The sequence below is a fragment of the Zootoca vivipara genome, chromosome 1 (assembly GCF_963506605.1).
Source record: "Zootoca vivipara chromosome 1, rZooViv1.1, whole genome shotgun sequence".
Classification (NCBI taxonomy): Eukaryota; Metazoa; Chordata; class Lepidosauria; order Squamata; family Lacertidae; genus Zootoca; species Zootoca vivipara.
Genome location: NC_083276.1, coordinates 130,784,943 through 130,809,199, shown reverse-complemented (window position 1 = coordinate 130,809,199; position 24,257 = coordinate 130,784,943). Strand labels below are relative to the sequence as shown.

At 44.6% G+C, this 24,257-nt stretch overlaps 1 protein-coding gene across 2 annotated transcripts in view; it reads right to left on the bottom strand.

Moving 5' to 3' along the window:
- The window catches only part of SPAG16 (sperm associated antigen 16), a 392,111-nt gene that overhangs the window by 342,984 nt on the left and 24,870 nt on the right, over positions 1-24,257 (bottom strand). For both annotated transcript variants that reach the window (XM_035138897.2, XM_035138915.2), the window contains exons 7-9: positions 20,783-20,900; positions 11,734-11,803; positions 5,674-5,828 (exon numbers count right to left, since the gene is read on the bottom strand). In XM_035138897.2, coding sequence (XP_034994788.1) covers positions 5,674-5,828; positions 11,734-11,803; positions 20,783-20,900 — 343 coding nt within the window. The remainder of the gene's footprint in view (positions 1-5,673; positions 5,829-11,733; positions 11,804-20,782; positions 20,901-24,257) is intronic.

The following is a 24,257-nucleotide window of genomic DNA, read 5'->3' as shown; positions in this document are numbered from 1 at the left end:
TGGGCTCCATGATCACTGCAGATGGTGACAGCAGTCACGAAATTAAAAGACCCCTGCTTCTTGGGAGAAAAGCAATGACAAACCTAGACAACATCTTAAAAAGCAGAGACATCACCATGCCGACAAAGGTCCGTATAGGTAAAGCTATGGTTTTCCCAGTAGTGATGTATGGAAGTGAGAGCTGGACCATAAAGAAGGCTGATCGCTGAAGAATTGATGCTTTTGAATTATGGTGCTGGAGGAGACACTTGAGAGTCCCATGGACTGCAAGAAGATCAAACCTATCCATTCTTAAGGAAATCAGCCCTGAGTGCTCACTGGAAGGACAGATCGTGAAGCTGAGGCTCCAATACTTTGGCCACCTCATGAGAAGAGAAGACTCCCTGGAAAAGACCCTGATGTTGGGAAAGATTGAGGGCATAAGGAGAAGGGGATGACAGAGGACGAGATGGTTGGACAGTGTTCTCGAAGCTACCAACATGAGTTTGACCAAGCTGCGGGAGGCAGTGGAAGATAGGAGTGCCTGGCGTGCTCTGGTCCATGGGGTCACGAAGAGTCGGACACAACTAAATGACTAAACAACAAACAACAACAACAACTTCTGTATGTAGGTACTCTTACTTTGTGCTGGCCTGTGTGTGTGTGTGTGTGTGTGTGTGTGTGTGTGTTGAGAAACAAGGGTACTTATTTTTTTTTTAAGAAAAACATCTCTGAACTCCTCTGAGCACTATAGAGTGATCTTCCCTGGGGCAGCAATGAAGGGGGCAGAGAAGTATGAATAAGCCCTTAGTCTGAAAAGCAAACACTTACATCGAGCCAGTCCACTCTGGACAGCATCAGGGCATGCCCAGGCAGCTCACGCACCGGGTTCTCCCCAACTTTGGGGAGCCTGGCACATGTGTGTGATGTCATGCAGCGGGAGGACACCCAGCATGGTCCACTGTGGCTGCATTTATGCCTGACAGGGCCTGTCACAGGCTGTGCAATATTGAGGGGCGTCCTGCTAGAAAGTGAAGATTTGTTTTGTGTTACACTGGCTCTACTGCTTGAAAAGTACTTTCTCTACTTTGGAGAAAGTAGAAGCAGGGAATCAAGCTAACAGCTGCTACAAGTGCCAACTGAAGTTTTAAGGAGGTATTGATCTGCAATAGCCTTTTAGGGACTTGGGTACAGGCTTTTGCTGAACCCAGGACCCTTTCTCAGGAATCAGATTAACACTAAATCCCAATGTAGGGGGAAGACAAAAGCTGCAGCATGAACTATCTCACCTTGCTCAGCATATTTCCATGCTGTAATTCAGAAACAAAGGAGCATCTAGGAATAAGATTGCAGGAACAACAGTTGGGACTCAGTAATTTGAATCCAGCATTCCAAAGTGAGGTTTTTGGAGATGATAACTCTCAACCTTTTTTGTGAGAAAATTAAAAATGAAAGGATGGCTGCTGAAGTACCAGACATAGAATTATTGTGAATAAAATATAGAAACATTTACTAGTCATTTATCTACAATCCTTTAAAACACTCACTAATTATTTCAGGAATACATTTCAAATTCTCTTAGTACTTGATGTTGAGTATAGTATTCTTTTTCAAATTCTATTTCAAATAAACACGAAGGAGCATTTCGCAATGTATACAATAATTAGTAACATTTCAAAATTGAATGAAGTGGTGGAAGCAGATATAATTTCAAGGCAGCAATCCTATACAAATATACATGACAATAAGTCCTACTGAACTCAAATGAGTTTACTTCTGAGTAGATATGTATAGGATCACTATGGGCCAGCAAAAGCAGCATGTTCTGCTAAAATAAAACTAAGCACTTGCATTGTTATGGACCAAATTCAAATACCCAACACTTACACACTGGCTTTTGTAGTAAAAGGATAAGGATTTAGTAATGAAAGCTGCTAGTTAACAAAGGAACCACACCCATTGCTAATCCCCCTAAAATCTGTGAGGTCACCTCTTAAACCTGTAGAGCAGGCATCCCCAAACTGCGGCCCTCCAGATGTTTTGGCCTACAACTCCCATGATCCCTAGCTAAGAGAACCAGTGGTCAGGGATGATGGGAATTGTAGTCCAAAACATCTGGAGGGCCGAAGTTTGGGGATGCCTGCTGTAGAGGCACAAGTGCAGTATGTTGTTAAACTGTGGTCAGAACACAGCGCACTGGAGAACTAGAACCTGTTGTGAATCAATAGACAAGAAATAAGTATCTACAATCTTGTCAGAAGGAAAACCAACTGAGGAAAGTGACAAATTATTTTTAAGACACCAAATATGCATTCCAAGGGTTGACTATGAAGCATACTAATCCTGCTAATTATTAATTCATAAACCAGTTGGCATGTAGACTTGGCATCTTCTTGCTCATATAGTTTCAGCACAATATGAAAACAATTAAGATTCAATTTTATACTCCCAGAAGTCAAACGATGTTTAAAAAATACAATGTAAATAACACTAGGTATCAGAAAAAGTAATATTACATAAGTCCAATTTACTTGTGGCATATTAGTGTGATTCAGCATCAGGAAAAACTACGGTAAATGCTAATGCTGATTTTATTTCTTTTGGATATATTTACATATGCAGAGCTTTGTTTAAATATTGTGAAAAAGATTTAGGAGGAAAATCCATAATTCAGGATAGAATTATTAACTTCTAAAATAAATACTGCCATAAATGAGCACCTGAGCCCTTTCAGTTAGGCTTAAGGCTTTGGCGTTCCTACTTGGTATTTGAATCACACTTCAGTGGTGGAAAACCATTCATGAATAACTTATAAAAAGAGGCATTAAAATGGAAATAAGTATTAACAATTATCATCGTTAACTACAATATCACATAGAGGTCCAAAAATTGTGACTAATTTACCAGCTAACTATTAACTGTCTAGCAGCAAGCCACAATTTCAGTGGGCCTTGGTTCTAGGTAATGACCCATCAGCTATGCTTCACCCCCCAAAATGGTATGAGAAGTTCTTTCCCCAAGGAACTTGAAAAAACAGACACTGGAAACAGTAGAGGAAGAAAATGAAAATGGAGGCAGAAGTAGTTTAGTAGTAATGCAGAAGTAATGCTGTTATTTCAGTTACACATACTTTGGTTAGTCACAGGGTCCTGGTAATAGGGCAGTTTCCCCAACCTGATATTCAACAGATGTTTTAGACTTCAACTCCCACCAGCCCCAGGAAGTATGGCAAATGGTCATACTCCAAACATCTGGAGGGCACTAGGTTGGGAAAGGCTGAACTAGGAGGTGTTCCAAAGATGCCAAGAGAGAAAGGGTGGGATTGTTTCAAGCAGCAGGAGATGTTCGGACAGTTGAAAGTGCTGGAGCTGGTCCTAGGCAGGGACAAACGAGATTGAGGGGGCCAGCGCTGTGTAAAGTGTGTAATGTCAACATGCTGTGCGACGTGCTGTGGAATTAATGTGAGCATGTTATGCGGTGTGCATGCACAGCCACTGCAGATTTTGGGGGAGGGGGCCCTTGCCCCCCCCCGACACACCCTAGATGGCACCTATGGGCAGGGGTATGTCTGGGTATATCTGAGCTAAGTAAACATGCATCTCACAGGAAAGTTAATTCCCGCAGATAAACAACCCTCTTATGGTTCAATTTAATTTTAAAATACCAAACCGAGGACATCATTCTTCATATATTCAGAGTTCAGCCTGGCATCTTTAGTAAAAATTACATCATAGATCTTGCAGTCAGAAATATCCTGAGATGACATTACAGTGCAAATTGAATAAATGGACATCAAAAGACATACATTTAGGATTAAAGAATTCTGAGCTCAGACGGGCATGGCTCATCTGGCAACCAAGACAGATGCTTAATGTGAGAGCTCTTCTGATTTTGAGGCCTATGCCACTTAGAATACAAAACGCTAAGGTAAAACTGATCTGAAGCAGATCTATTTCCCTCAAGTCTGACTTCTGTTCCCCAAAAACCTCAGACAGTGAAGAAGACCCTAGCATGGCTAAATGTTCCATTAAGACCCACCCCCAAACCAGCCAAGATAGTACAACTCTTCATATGTGGCAGGAAGGGGTGTGCCTCGCAGGCATGACAGGGCTATGCAGTTCACATAGGTCCTAACTTCCAGATTGAAAAATCCAGGATCGGCAGCTGCGCGGAACCGGAAGTCGCGCTGCGGCCATTTTGGAACTGGGCAGACCAACACCGGAAGTTGCTTCTACGCATGCTCTGCCCATTTCCAAAATGGTTGCAGCACCAGAAATCGCTTCTCCGCATGTCCAGAGACTCCAAACATGCACAGAAGGAGCCTCCTGGGGCCGGGGGATTTACGGGGTTTTTAAAAATCTGGGCTGCCAGCGGGAAACGGCTGGGAAAACGGGGGTTTCCCAGGGAATACGGGAGACTTGGCAGCTATGGCAACCCCCACATACAGGCCTTTCAAAATATGAAGGGGGTTGAGAAAGTATCCACCTGACGCAACAAGCAAAAGGAGGAACACATCTTCCTAACACAACTAATATAACCATGAACGTAAGCCGGAGGGAAAAGCCAAAAAGGACAATATTAAGCACAGAAAAGGAAATTCCTGGGTTGGGGTTGTACTAACAGAATACCGCTTATTCCATACACACAACTTTTGTTGTAACAGAAAGGAAACAGATAAAGCTTCAGAAAAACATGGAATGGGAACTTGAACATCTTCCTGGCAGGAGAAACATAAAAGGTGTGCCTTGGCCTGGATAGCTCGGCTGGTTAGAATGTGGATGAGACAGTGTTACTTACAGGGTGAACAGGACTTGAAATCAATAGAATGTGCTTTACGTTGGACTGGATTGTGACTATTTCATGAACAGAAATACATTTTTCAAGTTCTCCTTACCCAAATATAATACAGGCAGCAGCCATTTTGTGCACGCTCAATTTGCGCACAACTGCCAACACACACTGCTTTTGGCCCTAGAAGGGGGCTGAATGGGGAGGGGGCGAAATGGGGTGGAGTGGGCTCTGCCCGCTCTGCCGATGTGCACGATGACCCAGAATGCAACCCCCACACAATTGAGGAGTTGTCTGTACCTTTACTCCATTATCCTCAAGGTGCCCCCTAGCAACTTTCTCATACAGTGGAACCTTGGTTGCTGAACGTAATCCATTCTGGAAGACCGTTTGACTTCCGAAACGTGCAACAACCAGGGCACAATTTCCAGTTGGCAAAATCCATTGAAAAAAAATGAGAAACGCGCCTCAGAAGCCGGTCAACTTCGGAGGCACGTTCGAAAATGGAAGCATTCACTTCCGGGTTGTTGGCATCAGAAAGCCAAAACGTTCAATTTCTGAAGCGTTTGAGGTTCCACTGTATAGCTGCCCCCCTTTAACACTTCTGAACCATCCTCTGTCCACATAGAAAAAAATTAGAAGAGCCAGTATTTCTCAGCTGTAAGCCTCAGGATCCAGAACCAGTTTATACCAACAGCACTGATGCTACACAGGAGTCACCAACTGGCTTCTGGAATACAAAGAGGGATAGGCTGTAGGAAGCTACAGAATCTTGCAGCAAACAGTGATGTGGTTAATCATGGTGGTGTTTGCTGTTACAAGAACCCAATACTTTTTGTAACAATATTAAAACACTGAACATGAGGCCAAATTCTACAAAAATAGGCAAAATGAGAATTTGCATACCTTTGGATATCTCTTGCCCATCTGTTTTGTTGGATCTTTGGCTGAGTCATAAGGATTAACACCAGTACCGGTATTTACTTTTTGTTCCTTGGCTTCTTTGAGAGCTTTCTGGGAAGGTCCCTGTAATCCATCTTCTCTTTCACTCTTACGGCCGGCTATAAAATAAAAGCAGTTTAGTTTATTATTTTTTTTAAAGAAATCATTTTTGGTAGAAATTAAGCATGCATAAATTTGTTCTACTATAAAACAAATTAATCCCTGATTAATTTGCCCAACTTGTTTGTGATTTCAATCCAATACAACAAGGATTGGCAATCTAAACTGGAATCTCAAATGGAACAGATAGCTCATTGGCCCTCATCCATACTAAATAAACTCTTTCGAACATTCCTGGCAACTGATCTGTACACACCCAGAAGATGGCACTACTAGTGTCAATGTGGGCACCATTATGCAGAGCCTGAAGAACCACAGAGCAGAAGAATCCATATTGTTTGAAAATCAACAGTATTTGGGAGAAGAGGACTGCAGTCACAACATTAGAATCTTTTTTGTTTTTTTATTTAGCAAAGCTCTAAAAATGCAAATTATGAAAGCATATCTGTACGTACAACTCCACAACCACAAGTCACAAGTGTCTCATTATATTCTCTCCAGTTGAAAAGCTGGATAGCAATTTGAGAATGACAGAAAAAGCTCTGACTAAAAAAGAGCACAAAATGGACTATCTGCATTGGGGCCATTGCCTTTCACATGAAAGATGATGCAACATTCACATTTACAATATCAAAAGGGAACTAATATGGACCAGATCCTTCTGTGTTGCCCTACATCACTGATTCCATGGGCAGTTCACAACAGTACAAATGCGCTACTAAGAAAAATGCTACCATATAAAACACTACAAAATCTTCATACCATGCATACTTTTTATTTATTTATTACTTGAAGTGGTACTACCGTAGATAGATAATACAATGTAACATAATATTACAAACCCATTTGAAACAGCATTCAAATGCAGGTTTTATGCTTTTTTTTCTAATATAAAAAGCCTCAAACAATGTACTGTTCCCTCACAGGTGAGTTGTACCAGTCACTTTATCACTTTGCTGTTTTCCCAGCTTTACAATATCCTTTTTGAGATGTAGGTACCAGAACTGTACACACTATTCCAAGTGCAGCTGCACCACAAATTTCCCTTTCCTAATGCTCCCTAACATGGCATTCATCTTTTTAAACAGCTGGGTCAACATATTAATTGAGCTTTCCATCAAGAGTCCCCAAGATGCCTTCTCTGGTGGTCAGTGTCTGCCACTGAACTGCTTTTGCCATTTTAATACCATCTTAACGCTTAAGGTCAGCATCATAATTCCTGTCAATTTCCTTGTGTGAAATTCAACAGAACTGTTAAGTTTGAAGGTTACAACTGCTGGAATAATGAGCAGTACTTATTTTTCTAGAAAAAGAGGTGCTGAAATTCACCATGAACACCTCCCTTGTTCCATATTGATGACAATGGTGCCCACTTGAGAGGTGCCAGAACTGAGTTCCAGTGAGTTCCGGCTGAAAAAAGCCCTGCACATGAGGCTGATGAAAGTTGCTGTAAATCCAGCTGTACCATTAATTTCTTGATTATTTTAAATATTATTTATTTTTCTGACTTTTAATATATATCCGTAGGATAACCTATTTGATTCTTTGCTGGCTACGATTTCTAATGTTTCTGTTAATCAGGAAATTTACTTTTCTTCTTTCTTTTTGCTCCTGTTCCTTTTTATATTAGATTTCAAAAATATTTTTTATTCTGGTGTATTATAAAAAGATACTTTGTACTGTGTATGAACTTTTGGATAGCTTTTGATAAGTATCAATGAATATATATATTTAAAAACTGCAAACACCAGTGTGGAAAACTGTTTGTTAAATCAAGTCTGTTTAAAGATTTAGGCCAACCAGTCTATGTATGTTTTCCAGATAACATATACCTTTTTGCATTGCGTGCTTCAATGTTCTGTAAAATTGACTGTGATGGCCATATGGGTAAACTGAAGTCATTTGAATTGTCATTCTTGAAAAGTACACAAAATCCAACACTAAAGGAAAATGTGCATCTAAAACAAATAAACTGAAAAATCCTTTCTGTATGTAAAACTATTCTCTCATTTTTACCATGATGCCTGCATTCAAAGGGCACCATGGACTAGGAAGTAAGCCCCACTGAAATAAACAGCTATGTTCTCTTCACAGTTCCCATTCATGGGGCCTGCCCCAGAATAACTTCTCTTTGAGCAAAAACCCTTGAAATAAAAGTAACTGAAGACTAATGACCAACTTAACTACTTTATTTGAAGGGACGCATGTGAAAAGAACTGTTTCTTACACAAGATGCTAGCCTCATACAGTAAATACTTTAAAAGCTTTTTAACAACTGTTACAAGTATCATGTCTCAGAGTATTTCCCTAAGCATTACACATCACAGAAATTTTTTATTTGTTTGGAAGCTGCTTCTCTCACTCAGTAGCTGTGGTTGTCTGGCAGTTACATTGCTCGTGGAATTGTGTTAGTTTGTGAAATATACATACTTGCAAACTGCTACAGAACTAGGAAAGCCCAGAGGTTTAAATAGCATCTTCTGATCAAACACATGCCCAAGTTCTACAAAATCATTACGGTTACACAGTATAATATCTCAGAAGCATTTACAGACCTCCTGTTTTGAGTGCCTTTCTGGTGGGATGGAAGGTATGTATACAGGGCCGATGCTAGGGTTTTTTGCGCCCTAGGTGAGATCACCTTCTGGCTATTAAAAAAAGAAAACAATAAAAATAGAAAATAAAATAATAAATAAATAAAAATATAAAATAAAATAATAAATAAATAAAAATATAAAATAAAATAATAAATAAAAATAGAAAATAGAAAATAGAAAAATAAAAAATAGAAAAAATAAAATAGTAGAAAAATAAAAATAAAACAAAAAACAAAAAAACAGCTGAGAGGCACGGCGAGGTAGCCCCAGGCTCACGCTCCGCTCACGCCTCCGGAGTTTCGCATGGGGAGCGCGAGCCTGGGGCCACCTCCACTGCAGCTGTTGAGCGGCTTCTGTTCTGTTAACTTTGTTCCATTTAGGTCCCAAACTGAGCAAAAGTGTGAAACATACAGCCCCAATATTAACACTAATTATCCTCAACTATTTTTTTGTATACAACTAAAGTCTTATTTTCAATGAAAGCTACACATTATCAGTGACCAACATGGCTAAAACTTTCACTAGGATCAGAGCCTTCAATAAAAAATGGCTACATCTTGTTCAATCACTTCAGACTGTACCAACATATAAGGAGATTCTTGATGGACCAGACCAAAGTTCCATCTTGCCCAGCATCTCCTACTCCCAGTGGTCAACCAGATGCCTGTGGGAGACCTGCAAGTAGGACATGAGCACAACAACACTCTCTCCACTTCTGTTCCCCAACAATTGGTACTCAGAGGCATGTTACTCATGGGCGTACCCAGGATCAAAACTAGGGGGGGCACACCACCCACACACCCAGCCACGCCCCCCCAGCCACCTAATTGGCTGGCTGGCAATGACGTGGCCAGGATCCCTCCAGGAGGCATGGTCAACATCCACGCCCCCCAGAGAAAAGGGGGCCATTTCCAAGGCAGCACACGGAGCCACCAGCGCTTGCACTCCTGCCTCGCCCTTTAATGGCAGCGGTGACTAAAACAAGGCAGCAGCAGCAAAACTGTCGCCGTTGAAGGAAACCTGGACCTGGACCTGGGCTAACTTCAGCCCACACTCTTTCAAGTCCCAGCGAGCACAGCACAGAAAGTGCTGCCCCACAATGCTCCACGGCACTCCATTTGCATGTATGCTGAAGTTAGCCCAGGTCCAGGTTTCCCCCAACGAAGGCAGCTTTGCTGCCGCTGCTGCCATTTCACTTCAGCCAAGCAGGCTGAGGCGGAGCACAGCAGGCAGTGTCCCTGCCTGTCCTCTCCAGCTGCCCTGCTTCTAGGGGGGGCAGCTGCCCCCCCTGCCCCATGCTGGGTAAGCCCATGATGTTACTTTCAACATCAGAGTTATGCATAGCCATCATGACTTGTGGTGATTATCCTCCATTAGTTTGGTGGCAAATTCCAGTGTTTATTCACAGTATAAAGAGTGCTTCCCTTTTGTCTGTCCTGGTCTTCCAACATTTGGTTTCACTGTGGAGCCCTGTATTAAGTATTAAGTGAAGAGGAGGAAAACTCTCTAGCCACTTTTTCCTAAAGGACCTCCATGATGCAACCTTTCCTCATAGGAGTTTTTCAGCCCCTTGATCCTTTTGGTTGTTATTCTCTGATCTTTTCTAGCTTAACTTCAATGAGCTTTTTAAGGTGCAGCAACCAGAAGTGTATGCAATATTCCAAATACAACTGCAATTTAGATTTTTATAACAGCATAATAGTATTAGTAGTTTTATTTTCAGTCCCTTTCCTAATGATCCTTAGCACACCTCTTTTACAGCTGCTGCACTCTGAGTGAACATCTTCACTGAGGTCATACCTTCTACCTACAATGGACCTGCTATCAAATTATGAAATCCAGTAACATTTATGGGGAGGGGCACTCTAAACAGCACTCTAACATGTCAAGGAGAACACTTGGCTACCATGCTTCTCCTTAGTGGAGCGATAGATTTTCTGTGTGGAGGGGCTGTGGTGTGTATGGAGTTCAAGCCTACAATCTGAAATGGTACACCTCAGCCTCTAAAATAAACTGCATACCTATTGATTGAATCAACTAGAATGTTTTGCTACACACACACACACACCCCATTATGTAAAAATTTTCGCAAAAGGGTTTAGCCATGCAACTATCATAAAATATTATGGGCTGATGCTAAACAGTTTACCCTGGAAGGAAGTCACACTAAGTTCAATGAGACTTCCTTGTGAATATGCTTAAGGCTGCAGCCTAATCATATTTCACTGCAGTTGCTATTTATTTTTATAGTAAGTCATTTCTATTAGACTTCTGGAAGGTGAGTAAAATGATAGTAATACAGTAGATAGGCTGGAGGGCTCATAAAATAAAAATATCTATGTTCCATTGCCAAACCTGCAAATATATTTCATAAAGCTACTCAAAGGAAAAGAAATGTCCATGATCAAGATCTATAAAACTTGACATATGCTATGACTTATTGCCAACCTGTTTTCCAGTTGAACAATAGTAGTAAAGCAATATTGCAAACAGCATTTTTGCTGTTTTGATTTTCAAGTCTCCACCCAAACATGAACACCCTTAACCTTTTAGTGAATTTGCTAATACAAATAACATATAAATGTCACTCCCTACTAATATAAAATGCAAATCCCTCAGCTTCCATATTTCAGTTTGTACAGATTCAAATTTGCTTAACATTAGCATCCTGTACTTCAAAACTTAGTAACAAAATGTTTTTTAAAACAGAAAAGCTCAGAGTCAATTCAGCCTGTATACAGAGAAATCCTCATGGAGCTAACAGATCCCTACTGCACTCCCCCTTCCCATTCCTCAGCACATCCACTCAACACACCAAGCCATTAGGGAATGAGATGCCTGTAAATGGTTCCCATATCAATGTCTGGCCTGTAACACACCCTGCAGGAAGGAAAGCGGATACAAAACTCTGTTGATTCCTGCGGGAAACTGTTTCTATGGTGGACTAGACAGAGTCTGCAGTATTTATTTAATGATATGATGGACTATCTCATCCCCAGGGCAACCTCTGCTCCCAGGCAATCAGGAAAGAGAACTGATGCAGTATTAAAAATTCACTCAGTGACATCTCAACTGGGAAAGCATTTCAATCATTTTACAGATTTAACGGTTTCCCACCATAGCCCTTCAGAGCTCACACCCCTTTGCCTCGTCCATGTGAATCACTGTATCTCAAAGCTTAACATCATTAAATCATTTTAGGGCTTAACATGCAGGAAAATTTTGAATGCCTAACCATTTGCACAATCTTTGAAAAGCATTTTTTTCTGTTCAAGTTTGGGATTTCACTATATAGGAAAACGTTTACCTTTAGTGACAGGAATTTGAATGTAGCTTCCAGACTCTAAGCTTCGTAAAGTGGCTTGTAAACCTATAATCTGAACAATGAAGGGGGAAAGACATTAAGAACTTTCATTTCTCCCACTAAGAAAATCAGACATATGTGTGAATGCATGCAAAATAATCAGTCCAAAAAATCTCAATGTAGTAGAATCTGAGTGCCTATAGAAATCAATATATTAGTTATCCTTCAACATACTTTTAAACAATGTTTTCCATGCACTCAGTCAGGGTAATTAAAGTGAACTAAACAATCTTTCCACCTTCTCAAGATCACTTCACATAGTTCATAAGTAACTCTCTGGCAAAGGGGAATCGGCACTCAAGCTTACAGGTGGCCTGAATTATCCAGCAGGAATTCAGTCTGCAAATTACCACCACACTCTGGCCAAAGATGGGAAATGCAAGGAAGCCAGCCATATCAACTACAGCTGAGCCAAAATTGATCAAAAAAGCCATTTATTTCTTCAAAAATATTAAGACTTCTCTTTTTCTCACAAAAATGTCACTTTGCAGTGTTTTTCAAAATACTCTGCACCATCTGCCCTTCATGGTGCCCTGGAACATGATTAAGTTCAAATATCTTAAGGGTTGTCACATGGAAGATGCAGCAAACTTGTTTTCTCCTGCTCTGGAGGTTAGGGCTTGAATAAATGGCTTCAAGTTACAAGAAAGGAGATTCCAACTAGACATCAGGAAGAACTTTCTGACAGTAAAAGCTGATTGATAGTGAAACACACTCCCTCGGGAGGTTGTGGAATCTCATTCCTTGGAAGTTTTTAAGCAGAGGTTGGGTGGCCATCTGTCTTGGATTCTTTCGTTAAGATACCTGCATTTCAAAGGGTTGGACCAGACAACCCTTGGGGGTCTCTTCCAACTCCATGATTTTATTATTCTATGAAGTCTGGAGCATTTTGGTTGATGCAAAATTGTGGCCAGGCTACCCAAAAACAACCCATGCATTTAAAGCACATTTAAACCACATACCCCTACCAAGAATCCTAGGAACTGTAGTCTGTTTTGGATGCTGGAAATTGTAGCTCTGTGTGGGGCTAATTACAGTTCTCAGGATTCTTTTTTGGGGAGGGGTGGGGTCAAATATGCTTTATTTGTATCAATAAGGCAGAGTGATCCTGTGAATGATTCCAGGGCTGTCTTGTTCAACAGTCTGAGCACTCAAGAGATCTGCGCTTATTGCATATAGGTTGTGTGAGGGACAGGGGATATCGCGAAGTCCCTCCCCTCCTGAGTTCAAGCCCGTCCCCGAGCAAAGGGGAAAGCAGGGAGAGTTCCGATTCCAGTGGGGAAGCAGGAAGTCGTGTCCGAGGCTCAGGCAAGGTAGAGGAGCCAGGGTCCCAGGTGGGACAGGAAGGGGCAAGTAAGGGGGGAAGACCCATCCCCCCAACTCCAGAATTACGCAGGAAGAGGAGGGGCAAGAGGATGGGTCTGCCAAAGCTTTTGTGTTGGAGAAAGACGCGCCAAAAGCCATTAGGAGGTTCTGAAACCGACTGACAACATCGCTCCGTGTAAATAGCAATGACTTGAGCACTGTAAATACGCAGCACCAATAAAAGAATAAAATGCAGAGCTGCGTAGCGTCGTTACTCTGAAGTAGTCCACTCCGGCCACTGTGACAGCAACCTCCTAATCATTTTTGGGCTACTTTGGAGTTGCCGGGATGAGCGTGTCAGAGGCGGAGAAGTGGCGGCAGATCGCTGAGCAAGCCCAGCTAGAACTGCAACAGCTGTCGCTGCAGGCGCAGGGAGAATTGAAGGCAGCTAAAGAGGAGACTAAGAAGGTCCAGGACGACCGGCTACAACTTGCGGAACAGGTGAGAGAGCTCCAGGAAAAAGAGCAGCATTTAAGGGCGGTGGCGGTAGACCTCCAAAACAAGCTGGATGCAGAGAAAAACAAGGCGGGAGGGGCACCCCAAGTCCAAGTGCTGCCAGGAAGGAGAGCCGGGACCCTAGTAAGCAAGTTCAATGGAGACCCGAAGGAGTTTCAGGGCTTTGAGACTGAGATTGTGTATGCTCTTGAGCTGCACCACGATGAGTTCCCTGATGATGAGCACAGAGTAGCGTTTATTGTGGAGCACCTTACAGGGGCGGCCAGGGAGTGGCTAAGACCGTTAATTGCAACAAGGAATCCTTGCATGAAGAATGTCAAACTATTTCTAGAAGGTTTGAAAACGATGTATTCGTCCGATAGTCATATGGACCAGACTAAGGAGGAACTTCATAATTTACGCCAAGGAAATATGACAGTTCGCGCGTATTGGGCGAAATTCACCATGCTGGTGCACAGATTGGGGTGGGATCTGGAGTCTGCCCCAATGCAAGCGGCGTTTTACTTGGGGTTGCATGAGGAGGTGAAGGATGAGCTCTCGAGAGGTCCAAAGCCCAGTAATATGGATCAACTGAGCAAAGCGGCTCTGGCGGTGGGGGTGAGGCAGGAATCCAGATGGAGCGACAAGCAAGCAACGCGCGCAAAGCGGGCTTGGTTCCCACGGTCGCAGGAGAAGCCACTCCCTCAACAACCCTTTCAAGCCACGCCTGGGGCCAGTCAGGACCAGGAACCCATGCAGATTGATAGCGCGCGCGCGCGGGCTTTTCAAACCCCAGCGGCGCCAAGACGCAAGGAGGGAAGGGGTGGGAATTGCTTTCTCTGCAACTCCCCCCAGCATCTCGTCAGAGACTGCCCACATCGCAGGGAGTGGCAAGGAAAGGCGGGAACGGTTGTGCCCTCCCCCACTGACGCAGCACCACAGCAGGGAAACGGGAAAGCCTGGCTGCAGGAGACAAGGGGCGGCAGCCAGGCACAGTCAGCAGACAACAGCCCCAGCCCACCCACCCGCACAGAGAGGAGCAGAGCCAGCCCACCCCTCCCAGAGCAGGAGTGGTTCTAGAAGTGACGCTCACGCTCCCAAATGGCTATCCATTGACGGTCCTCGCCCTAATTGACAGTGGTGCCTCAGCCAACTTCTTCTCGAGAAACTTTGCAGAAGAGCACCAGATCCAGCTTCTGCAGCTGGATTTTCCTCTGCACGTGGCAACCATTGACGGCAGAGAGCTGCTGGGAGGGGCCATCACTCATCAAACCCCCCCCATGAGAATGACGGTTGGAAGGCACTCAGAGACACTGGCATTCAACGTCACCACCATCTCAGACCCCCCAATCGTTTTGGGCATGAGCTGGCTGGCGCGCCACGACCCCTCCATAAGTTGGCATCAGAGATGCATCACTTTTGGATCGGACTTTTGCCTGGAACATTGCATGCAGCACCAACCAGGGGAGGGGCCTCCGATAGCCACGGTGGCCACCATGCACGTCAAAGGGGGTGAGGCGATACCCAAACCATACTGGGACCTGCAGGAGGTCTTCAGTGAAGCGGAGTCCGACCACCTGCCCCCACACAGGCCTTTTGACTGCCAGATCAACCTGGTGCCTGGGGCAACTATACCCCCAGCCAAGCTGTACGCCATGTCAGACCAGGAACTGGAGGATCTGCGCGCTTTTATCGACAAGAACCTCAAGCGGGGGTTCATCAGAGAAAGCAAGGCAGCAGGGGGCAGCCCGGTCTTCTGGGTGGACAAGAAAGACACGCAACAGCGCCGTCTTGTGGTGGATTTTAGACGGCTGAATTCGGTGACAGAGCCAGTGGCTTTCCCCATGCCCAGAGTGGATGATCTCCTGACAGCGGCACGCAGCGGCAAGATTTTCACCAAGCTAGACCTGAGGGGGGCGTACAACTTGATCAGGATCCGGGAAGGCGATGAGTGGAAAACCACGATGTTCACGCCTCTGGGCTCTTTTGAATATCTGGTGATGCCCTTCGGGTTGCAAGGGGGCTCAGCATGCTTCCAGGCCTTCATGCACCACGTCCTGGGGTCCCTACTCTTCAGGAAATGCTTGGTCTTTCTGGATGACATCCTTATTTACTCCAACGACCCAGTGCAGCACGTGAAGGACGTCAGGGAGGTGTTACAGCGCCTGAAGGAGAACCACCTGTATGTGAAGCTGGAGAAGTGCAAGTTTCACACCAAGGAGGTGGACTTCCTGGGCTACAAGCTGTCAGACAAGGGGCTGGCAATGGACAAGGACAAGGTGCAGACCATCCTGGACTGGCACAGCCCCAGGACGCGCAAAGATGCCCAACGCCTCCTAGGCTTTGCCAACTTCTACAGGAAGTTCATCAAGAACTTCTCTCGAGTTACGGCTCCCATCACTGACTGCCTGAGAGGCAAGCAGAAGTTCAGGTGGACACCAGAGGCGCAAGCAGCGTTCGAAAGCCTCAAGAGGGTGTTCGCCTCAGACCAGAACCTGTTCCACGTGGTTCAGGACGCGCCCCTACGCATTGAAACAGATGCTTCTGATAAGGCTGTGGGCGCCATTTTGTTGCAACTGGACGCCAACAGAGAGTGGAGACCCTGTGCCTTCTTCTCCAGGAAGTTGACCCAGCCCGAGCGAAACTACACAGTTTTTGATCGGGAACTTCTTGCGATCCACGCGGCGTTCCAGCACTGGAGACACTTCCTGGTGGGCGCCAAGCACCCCATCCAGGTGTGCACAGACCACAAGAACCTGGAGTTCTGGAGAACTGCCAGGGTGCTCAACCAGCGGCAGATACGGTGGGCGGAGTTCTTCTCGAACTTCAACTTCTCCATACACTACATCCCAGGAGAGCAGAATGTCAGGGCGGATGCCCTCTCCCGCAAGCCAGAGTACATGGAGGAGGAGGCGCCACCAGCCCCAAGGCACATTTTCCCCCCGTCGGCATGGTCCTGCGGAGCAGCAGTGGTGAGCGAGGCAGAACTCACAGCACTGACGGCAGCGGATGAATTTGCCAACCGCATCTTCAGAGAACTGAGAGGGGGGAGGGAGCAGGCAAAAGACTTTGCAGAACGCAGAGGGCTGCTTTTCTACAAGGGTGCGCTGTACCTACCCACCACCCAGCTTCGACGTACGGTCCTCAAGCAGATGCACGACAACCCTACAGCGGGGCATTTTGGAAGGGACAAGACCACTCACCTAGTCATGAGACACTTCTGGTGGCCAGGGGTGAGGGAAGATGTTCGAGACTATGTAAGGGGCTGTACCACCTGCCAGCGGGCGAAGGTGGTCAGAGCAGCGCCACCAGGGTTGCTGGAGCCCTTAGCCACACCACACAGGCCGTGGGAAGTGGTGTCCATGGACTTCATCACAGATCTGCCTTCGTCCAGGGGTAAGACTGCAGTGTTGGTGGTGGTGGACCTCATGTCCAAAATGTGTCACTTTATACCGTGTGCCAGGGCAGTCTCGGCAGAAGAGACAGCCAAACTGTTTGTTGATCACATTTTCAGACTGCATGGATTACCTTTAAGGGTTATTTCGGATCGTGGCCGCCAATTTGTTTCCAGGTTCTGGCGGCGGCTCATGAACCTCCTGCAGGTGGAGGTCAGCTTGTCGACGGCTAGACACCCGCAGACCAACGGACAAGCGGAGAGGGTCAACGCCATTCTGCAGCAGTACCTGAGATGCTACGTCAGCCAGCGGCAAACGGACTGGGTGGATCGCTTGCCACTAGCAGAATTTGCCTACAACAATGCAGTGCACGTCTCCACAGGGGTGTCGCCCTTTAAGGCCAATTACGGGCGCGACCTCAGATCTTTCCCAGAGAGGGAGAGGGAGGAGGAGGAGGAGGGCCCACAGGCTGAGGATTGGGCAGAGGAACTGGAGACGGTGCACCAGCAGCTCAGAGAACACTTGGAGAGGGCCAAGGAAGCGTACAAAAAGGGGGCAGATCGCCACAGGCGACAAGGGGAGGTCATCAGGGTGGGGGACAAGGTGTGGTTGTCCTCGGAGGGCCTTCCCACCAGAGGGAGGTGCAAAAAGCTGGCACCCAAATGGCTGGGCCCCTTCACGGTCACGCAACAGGTCAACCCGGTGGCATACAGGCTGGCACTGCCAGAGGACATGAGGGTGCATCCAGTGTTTCATAGATCGCTGCTGTCGCCGTACAGGGAAAGCAGCAGGCTCAGAGACAGCGAACAAACCCCCGAGGGAGGGGGGGAGAGGGAAAGCAGGGAGCAACTCAATGAGGCCACGGCCATCCTGGATTCAAGGTGGGGGGTGGGGGGCCTGGAGTACCTCATGGCATGGGAGGATGCTCCACCGTCCCAGAATGAATGGGTTCCCGCCACTCAGATACAGGAGGAATTCTTGGTGGAAGAATTTCACGCCCTCTTTCCCCACAGACCCAAGCCCTGGCACATGGAAAGGGAGGGGGAGGAGGAGGAGGCACGGGAGAACAGCTCACCATGGCGCTGGGAAGCGGAGTTTGAGGAACCAGAGGATGAGGTATGGGTGTCGCCAAGATCCACCCAGTCAGAGGAAGGAGCAGATTGGCAAAACATTTTTACCCCCACCAGCTCTGACGCCACGGACTTTTTGGGATTCCCGTCCTCCCAGGCGGAAGGGGGGGGCTCGCAGGACTGGGGGGAGGTGTTCACACCAACGGGCTCGGAGAGCACCGAGTTTTTAGGCTTCCAGTCGTCACCGACACATGGGGGGGGGCCTGGGGAGGGGTGAAGGAGAGCTTGGGAGGGGGGTGGATGTGAGGGACAGGGGATATCGCGAAGTCCCTCCCCTCCTGAGTTCAAGCCCGTCCCCGAGCAAAGGGGAAAGCAGGGAGAGTTCCGATTCCAGTGGGGAAGCAGGAAGTCGTGTCCGAGGCTCAGGCAAGGTAGAGGAGCCAGGGTCCCAGGTGGGACAGGAAGGGGCAAGTAAGGGGGGAAGACCCATCCCCCCAACTCCAGAATTACGCAGGAAGAGGAGGGGCAAGAGGATGGGTCTGCCAAAGCTTTTGTGTTGGAGAAAGACGCGCCAAAAGCCATTAGGAGGTTCTGAAACCGACTGACAACATCGCTCCGTGTAAATAGCAATGACTTGAGCACTGTAAATACGCAGCACCAATAAAAGAATAAAATGCAGAGCTGCGTAGCGTCGTTACTCTGAAGTAGTCCACTCCGGCCACTGTGACAGGTTGCCTTTGCCTTTTTGGCCCTCTGCTTTTGCCATGCTCTGTCCACAACTGCACAGGAGCTGTGCCTGACAAGGAGGGAAATGAATGTATCAGATCTGTCCCACATTGGGATAATATGCATCAAACATACTTTGTTCACACTGTGCCTAGAAGTGAGGCAACGCACACTTCTATGAAATATATAACGACAGTTGTTTTGCATATTTATACTGAAGACACCTGAGGCTTTAACTCTTGCAAAATCTACCAAGTGCCCCAATCGTTTTACTGAGGCTAATAAAGGGAATGATGAATTCTGCTCCTTTTCTTGAAATAATGTTATCCATCTATTTAATTATGTCAAAATTGGGAGAACCTTGACATTAGATGCAGAACATTGTTATGAATTTAGCAGCAGAACACATTATTCATTTTCTCAAGGCTCGTTTGAGGCATAAACCTCACTGAAATGAATGGAGGCGGCATAGCAGTGACACTTGGGAGATTCTGCATGGCTGACAATAATATCAGGATTCACCAGTGTGAAAGAGCGAAACCATTATGCAGTGGGTTATATTATCCTTTTACCCACTGTATAAGTAGGTTGAAGTGACTTGCCCTACACATAACTTTGCATTATCCAAAACTGAAAATAAAAAATAACTTCACTTAAACATGTTTCAGGGTCTTAACTGAAAAGCCAGATATCAGCTTGCTGAGAGGCTTTGGAAAGGAAACAGGCCAAGCACAGCAGCACTCTTAGAGCTCTTTCATTGGCATACAGCCTAACACAGTCCAGCGCATGGATCCAATTCGGTTAGAAGGCAGAAAGAACTCAGAGACATGCAATTCTAGCCAGCAACTGTTGATTCAACAGCAGCAGCCAGCAGGACATATTTTAATTCATTTTATTCATAGGAATGGATATATAAGGGGGGGGGAATCCTTGTAAATTTGTATGCTGCTGGGGCCTGGCGGGGTGTGTGTGTGTGTGTAAAAAGATTGGTTTATTAACCCGGCAAAGAAATGACACGATACCAATTTCACCTCTGAAGTGAATTTTGCTGGGCAGGGAGGCTCCCTTCACTTTAAGAAGCGGCTGCTTGCCAATCACCAAATCCAGCAGACAGCACTTGCAAGCAGCAAGCCCCAGCTTTCTTCAGAATACAGAATCATCCCTCTCACAACTCAGGTAATCTCTCCATTTTATATTCAGTGATATAGCCCACTTTTTTTAAACTAAGAAGAGCTCTGTGCACTTGACAGCCAAGAAAAACTCAAAATCGCTAATGCCCCACGTTCTTTGTGCATTGCATATGCTTGGGTTTTATATGTGGCAGGGATGCAGGTGGCGCTATGGTCTAACCCAGTGAGCCTCTTGGGCTTGCTGACTGGAAGGTTGGTGGTTTGAATCCCTGCAACGGGGTGAGCTCCCATTGCTCTGTCCCAGCTTCTGCCAACCTAGCAATTCGAAAGCTTACCAATGAAAGTACTGCTGTGACAGGAAGGTAAACAGCATTTCTGTGCGCTGTGGCTTCCATCATGGTGTTCCATTGTGCCAGAAGTGGCTTAGTCATGCTGGCCGCATGACCCAGAAAGCTGTCTGTGGACAAACCCCGGCTCCCTTAGCCTGAAGCGAGATGAGTGCTGCACCCCAAAGTCGCCTTTGACTGGACTTAACCGTCCAAGGGTCCTTTACCTTTTTTTTACCTATATGTGGTCCACCTTATGTTTTGAGGATAGAAATAGAAACTTAAACCAGTATGTATGATTGTGATTATGATCTTTCTTCATTTCCCTTCCTTATTTCATCCTCAAGACAACCCTGTCAGGTGGGTTAAGCTGAGAGAAAGTGACTGGCCCAAGGTCACCCAGTGAGTTTCATGGTTGAGTGGAGATGACTCGTCTCCCACATCCTAGTCCAACACTCTAACCATAACTCTACATTAGTTCTCAAAGACCATAAAGAGATCAGTGGTTTCTGAATCTCTAGGTTAAACATACTACAGGTTTTTACCTGCCCAACCACTCTGTCTCTTTCTAAGCTTGTAAGCATCTTCTCTCGCAGTAGAAGCTCATATTTTTCACTCAACTGCTTTAACAGTGGCTCATATGATGCATAATGTGTCTTGAGTCTACAAAAATATAATGAAAAAAATTATACAAAGGTCACAAGATAATAAATATTCTGTAGCATTTAATTCTCAATGACAGAAGAAAGACGTTTCTTGGTTACCCGTAAGAATTATACAATTCAAGTTCTTTCAAACTAACCCAAATTTTCAGGTCTGAAGATTGGAAAAATATTGCTTAACACAAAGTAGAATAGTTGGATGTCATCCTAGAGTGAATGTTTTGAATAATTTATTTTACGTAACTGACAGACAGAAAACTAGAAGTCATTTTTATTTTTATTTATTTCTTTTTCTTTCCCTTTTCTCTATTCTTTTGTTTTTTCTTCTTTGTTATCCTCTGCTGTGGGCCATTACTGGGGTTCAAGGATGGTTGGTGGAAGGACCCTGAGTGAGAGGCAAAGAAGTGAAGATCTCCCGGAGGTGAAACAGGGAAGGGTTGGGATTCAAAAGCCCCCCCAAAAGGGGGAAAAACAAAAAGGTTGTTACCCCAGTGAGAGAGGGGGAGAAGGAAGTAGGAGGGGGGGCAGAAAGAGAATGAGATTGGAAACAAAGGGTGGGAAATACAGCACAGGGGGGAAAGGGTTCAGCAAAATTTAGATTGGGACAGAGCAGGAGTGGGGTTGGGGAGAACTGTATCAATTTTTATGGATTGATTAAAAAATGGTCTGAACTCGGAATGTATTAAGGAGCTGGCTGAAATTTCTGGAGACACCAATTCCAGGGAAAGGGGGGTAGATTTAGTTTTGTGGGTGGGAATAAAAAGGGGTAAAACAGTTTGATGGTTAAGTTTGAATATTTTTGGGTAAAGGGTAGAGAATATTAGGTAAAAATAGCAAGGTGAAGTGTGAAGAGTTAACAGTTAAAAAGAAGTTATAATTTGGAAGAAAGAATGTGATTTTAATTTAGGTTTCTTTTTTCTTTTTGTTTTTTAAATCTTTTTGTTATTTTATATGTGAAGAATATTGGAGAATAAGATTTGATGACATTGTTTTTAATTTTTGTATTTTTTTATTGTCTTTTTTTCCTATATGTAAAATCCAATAAAAATTATCTTTTTTAAAAAAAAAAGAAGAAGTGAAGATCTCCCGGGGTGAGAGACTGGGAGAAAAAAGGAAAGCTCCCAGGTGAGAGCTGGGAGGGTCCACCACTTTCTGTGGGTGACAAGGGTTAAGAGCTACCTTTGAGAGAGGACTCTGCACTTTCTTTTCTCTTTCCTTTCTGTTTTTATTTAGATTACGGTAGTTTCTTTTATCTTATTGTATTATGAAAAGGCTTTAATAAAATCTTATGAAAAACAAACAAACTAGTCCAAATGTTGATGGAAGGTGGGAGTTTCCATTTTCCAAATCATCAAAGTACATTAAATGAATTAAATATGCTGGTCCATATTAAACTTTGCTTCTTTCTTGCAAATGAACATTATGTCTATCCCTGGTACAAACAAAATGAACATATGAACTGACAACCAAGCAAATTACAATTAAGAAAGATCAACTAAAATGTATTTCTTGAGTATTAATTACAACAGAAGCTAAATTTAGAATGTTCCACCAAATTAAGTAGAAAGTCAAGTTTTCACTATGGATGGTGAGTCTATTTGCTATGTAATTCACAAGAAACTGTTTAGCACACATCATTTAACAAGTTCAGAAAGTCACAATATTCTTTTTCTGACTTCTACATAGAGAGGCAATTTCTGATATAGGGAGGTTGCTTAGATCTAGCTAATCCTCTGCATGTAATCTGTGCAATCAACAGATTTGCCTGCAAAGTGTTTGAAACCTTCTAGAGCTTGTCAATGACGAGCTTTTTTTAAAGGGAGGCCTGACCCTTAGACTGTTTGTTCAAATGAACATAGCCCCTGTTGTTCCACTCAGTACCTAAGAGATTTTTTGGGGGGGTCTAAATATGAATGTCTTCAGCAGGTGCTGAAAAAAGTACAGTGAAGGCACCTGCCTGATATCAATAGGCAGGGAATTCCAAAGTGTCCGTGCTGCCACACTAAACGATCAAGTTTTTACAGGTGTGGAACTGGTATCATGTGGCACTTTTAAAAGTGTCAATTCTGCTAATCAAAGCGGTTGAGTAGGCACATATAGGGTAAGGCAATCTCATAGGTAAACTAGTCCCAAGTTGTTAAGGGCTCTATATACAGTGGTACCTCTACTTACGAATTTAATGTGTTCCGAACGCACATGCGTAAGTATAAAAAAATTGTAAGTCGAATCCCATAGGAATGCATTGGGAGAAAAAATTCGTAAGTCGAAGCAACCCTATCTAAAAATTCGTAAGTAGAAAAAATCCTATCTAAACAGCATCCAAGATGGCGGACGGAGCTCCATCCGTAAGTAGAAACATTCGTAAGTCGAGTCATTCGTAAGTAGAGGTACCACTGTACTAATTATAACACCTTGAACTCAGCCCAGTAGCAGATCTATAACCAGTGCAGACATCTGAGCACAGGTCTCACGCCTGTGTGTCCTGTCCGCAATTATGCTGCAGCATTCTGCATTAACAGCAGCCTCCGGATCAATCACGAGGGAAGCCCCACATAGAGCACACTGCAGTAATCAAATCTTGAAGTTACCAGTGCATTGAGTACCGTATGTGGCCAGGCTCTCCCAGTCCAAGAATGGCAAATGCAGTTGGTAAAAGATACTTCTTGCCACTGAGGCTACCTGAGCCTCCAGTGACAGAGCTGGAGTGGCATCTGGACAGCCCAGGACCTCCATACACGTTGCCCAGGCTTGCGCCCCAGGGAGGTCACTTTGGTACTGCTGATGCAGCAGTTTGACTTTACTCCAAGAGGTACACTCTATTGTCTCTCAAGACAGATGTCTCTCAAGACAGATGGATGCCAACAGCAACTCTCAGTTAACTGGTACAGGATGGTAGCCTAGGCTACTATCATTTGGGACTGGCAGTGAGGAAAAACATCTTTGACTGTTCTCTAATGTTGCATTATGCCATGTCTCCACTAGTACAAAAAGGCTGACAACTCATTATAACGGGTGCATCCTTAAGCTCACAAGCGGGATGATAGCTGTTGTGGGTGCCATTGTCATGTCCCAGACATCAAGTAGCAGCAAGGATTCTGGCACAGATGCCAGGTTGAGGAAGCTAATGAAACAACCCCTGCGCTGCAGACTTGAGTCAAAATACCAAAAAAAGAGGCAACACGTCGACCAATTCCAATGGGCGAAATATATCTGTTTTTATCTTTATAAACTATAATGACATCATGTGAAACAGTGATCCAAGGTAATCATACTGTTTCGGTTTGGTCTTCTTCCATTTTTTAACTACAAAAAAAATAAATCAAATAAATATATACCATTAATATATATTAATATCTTA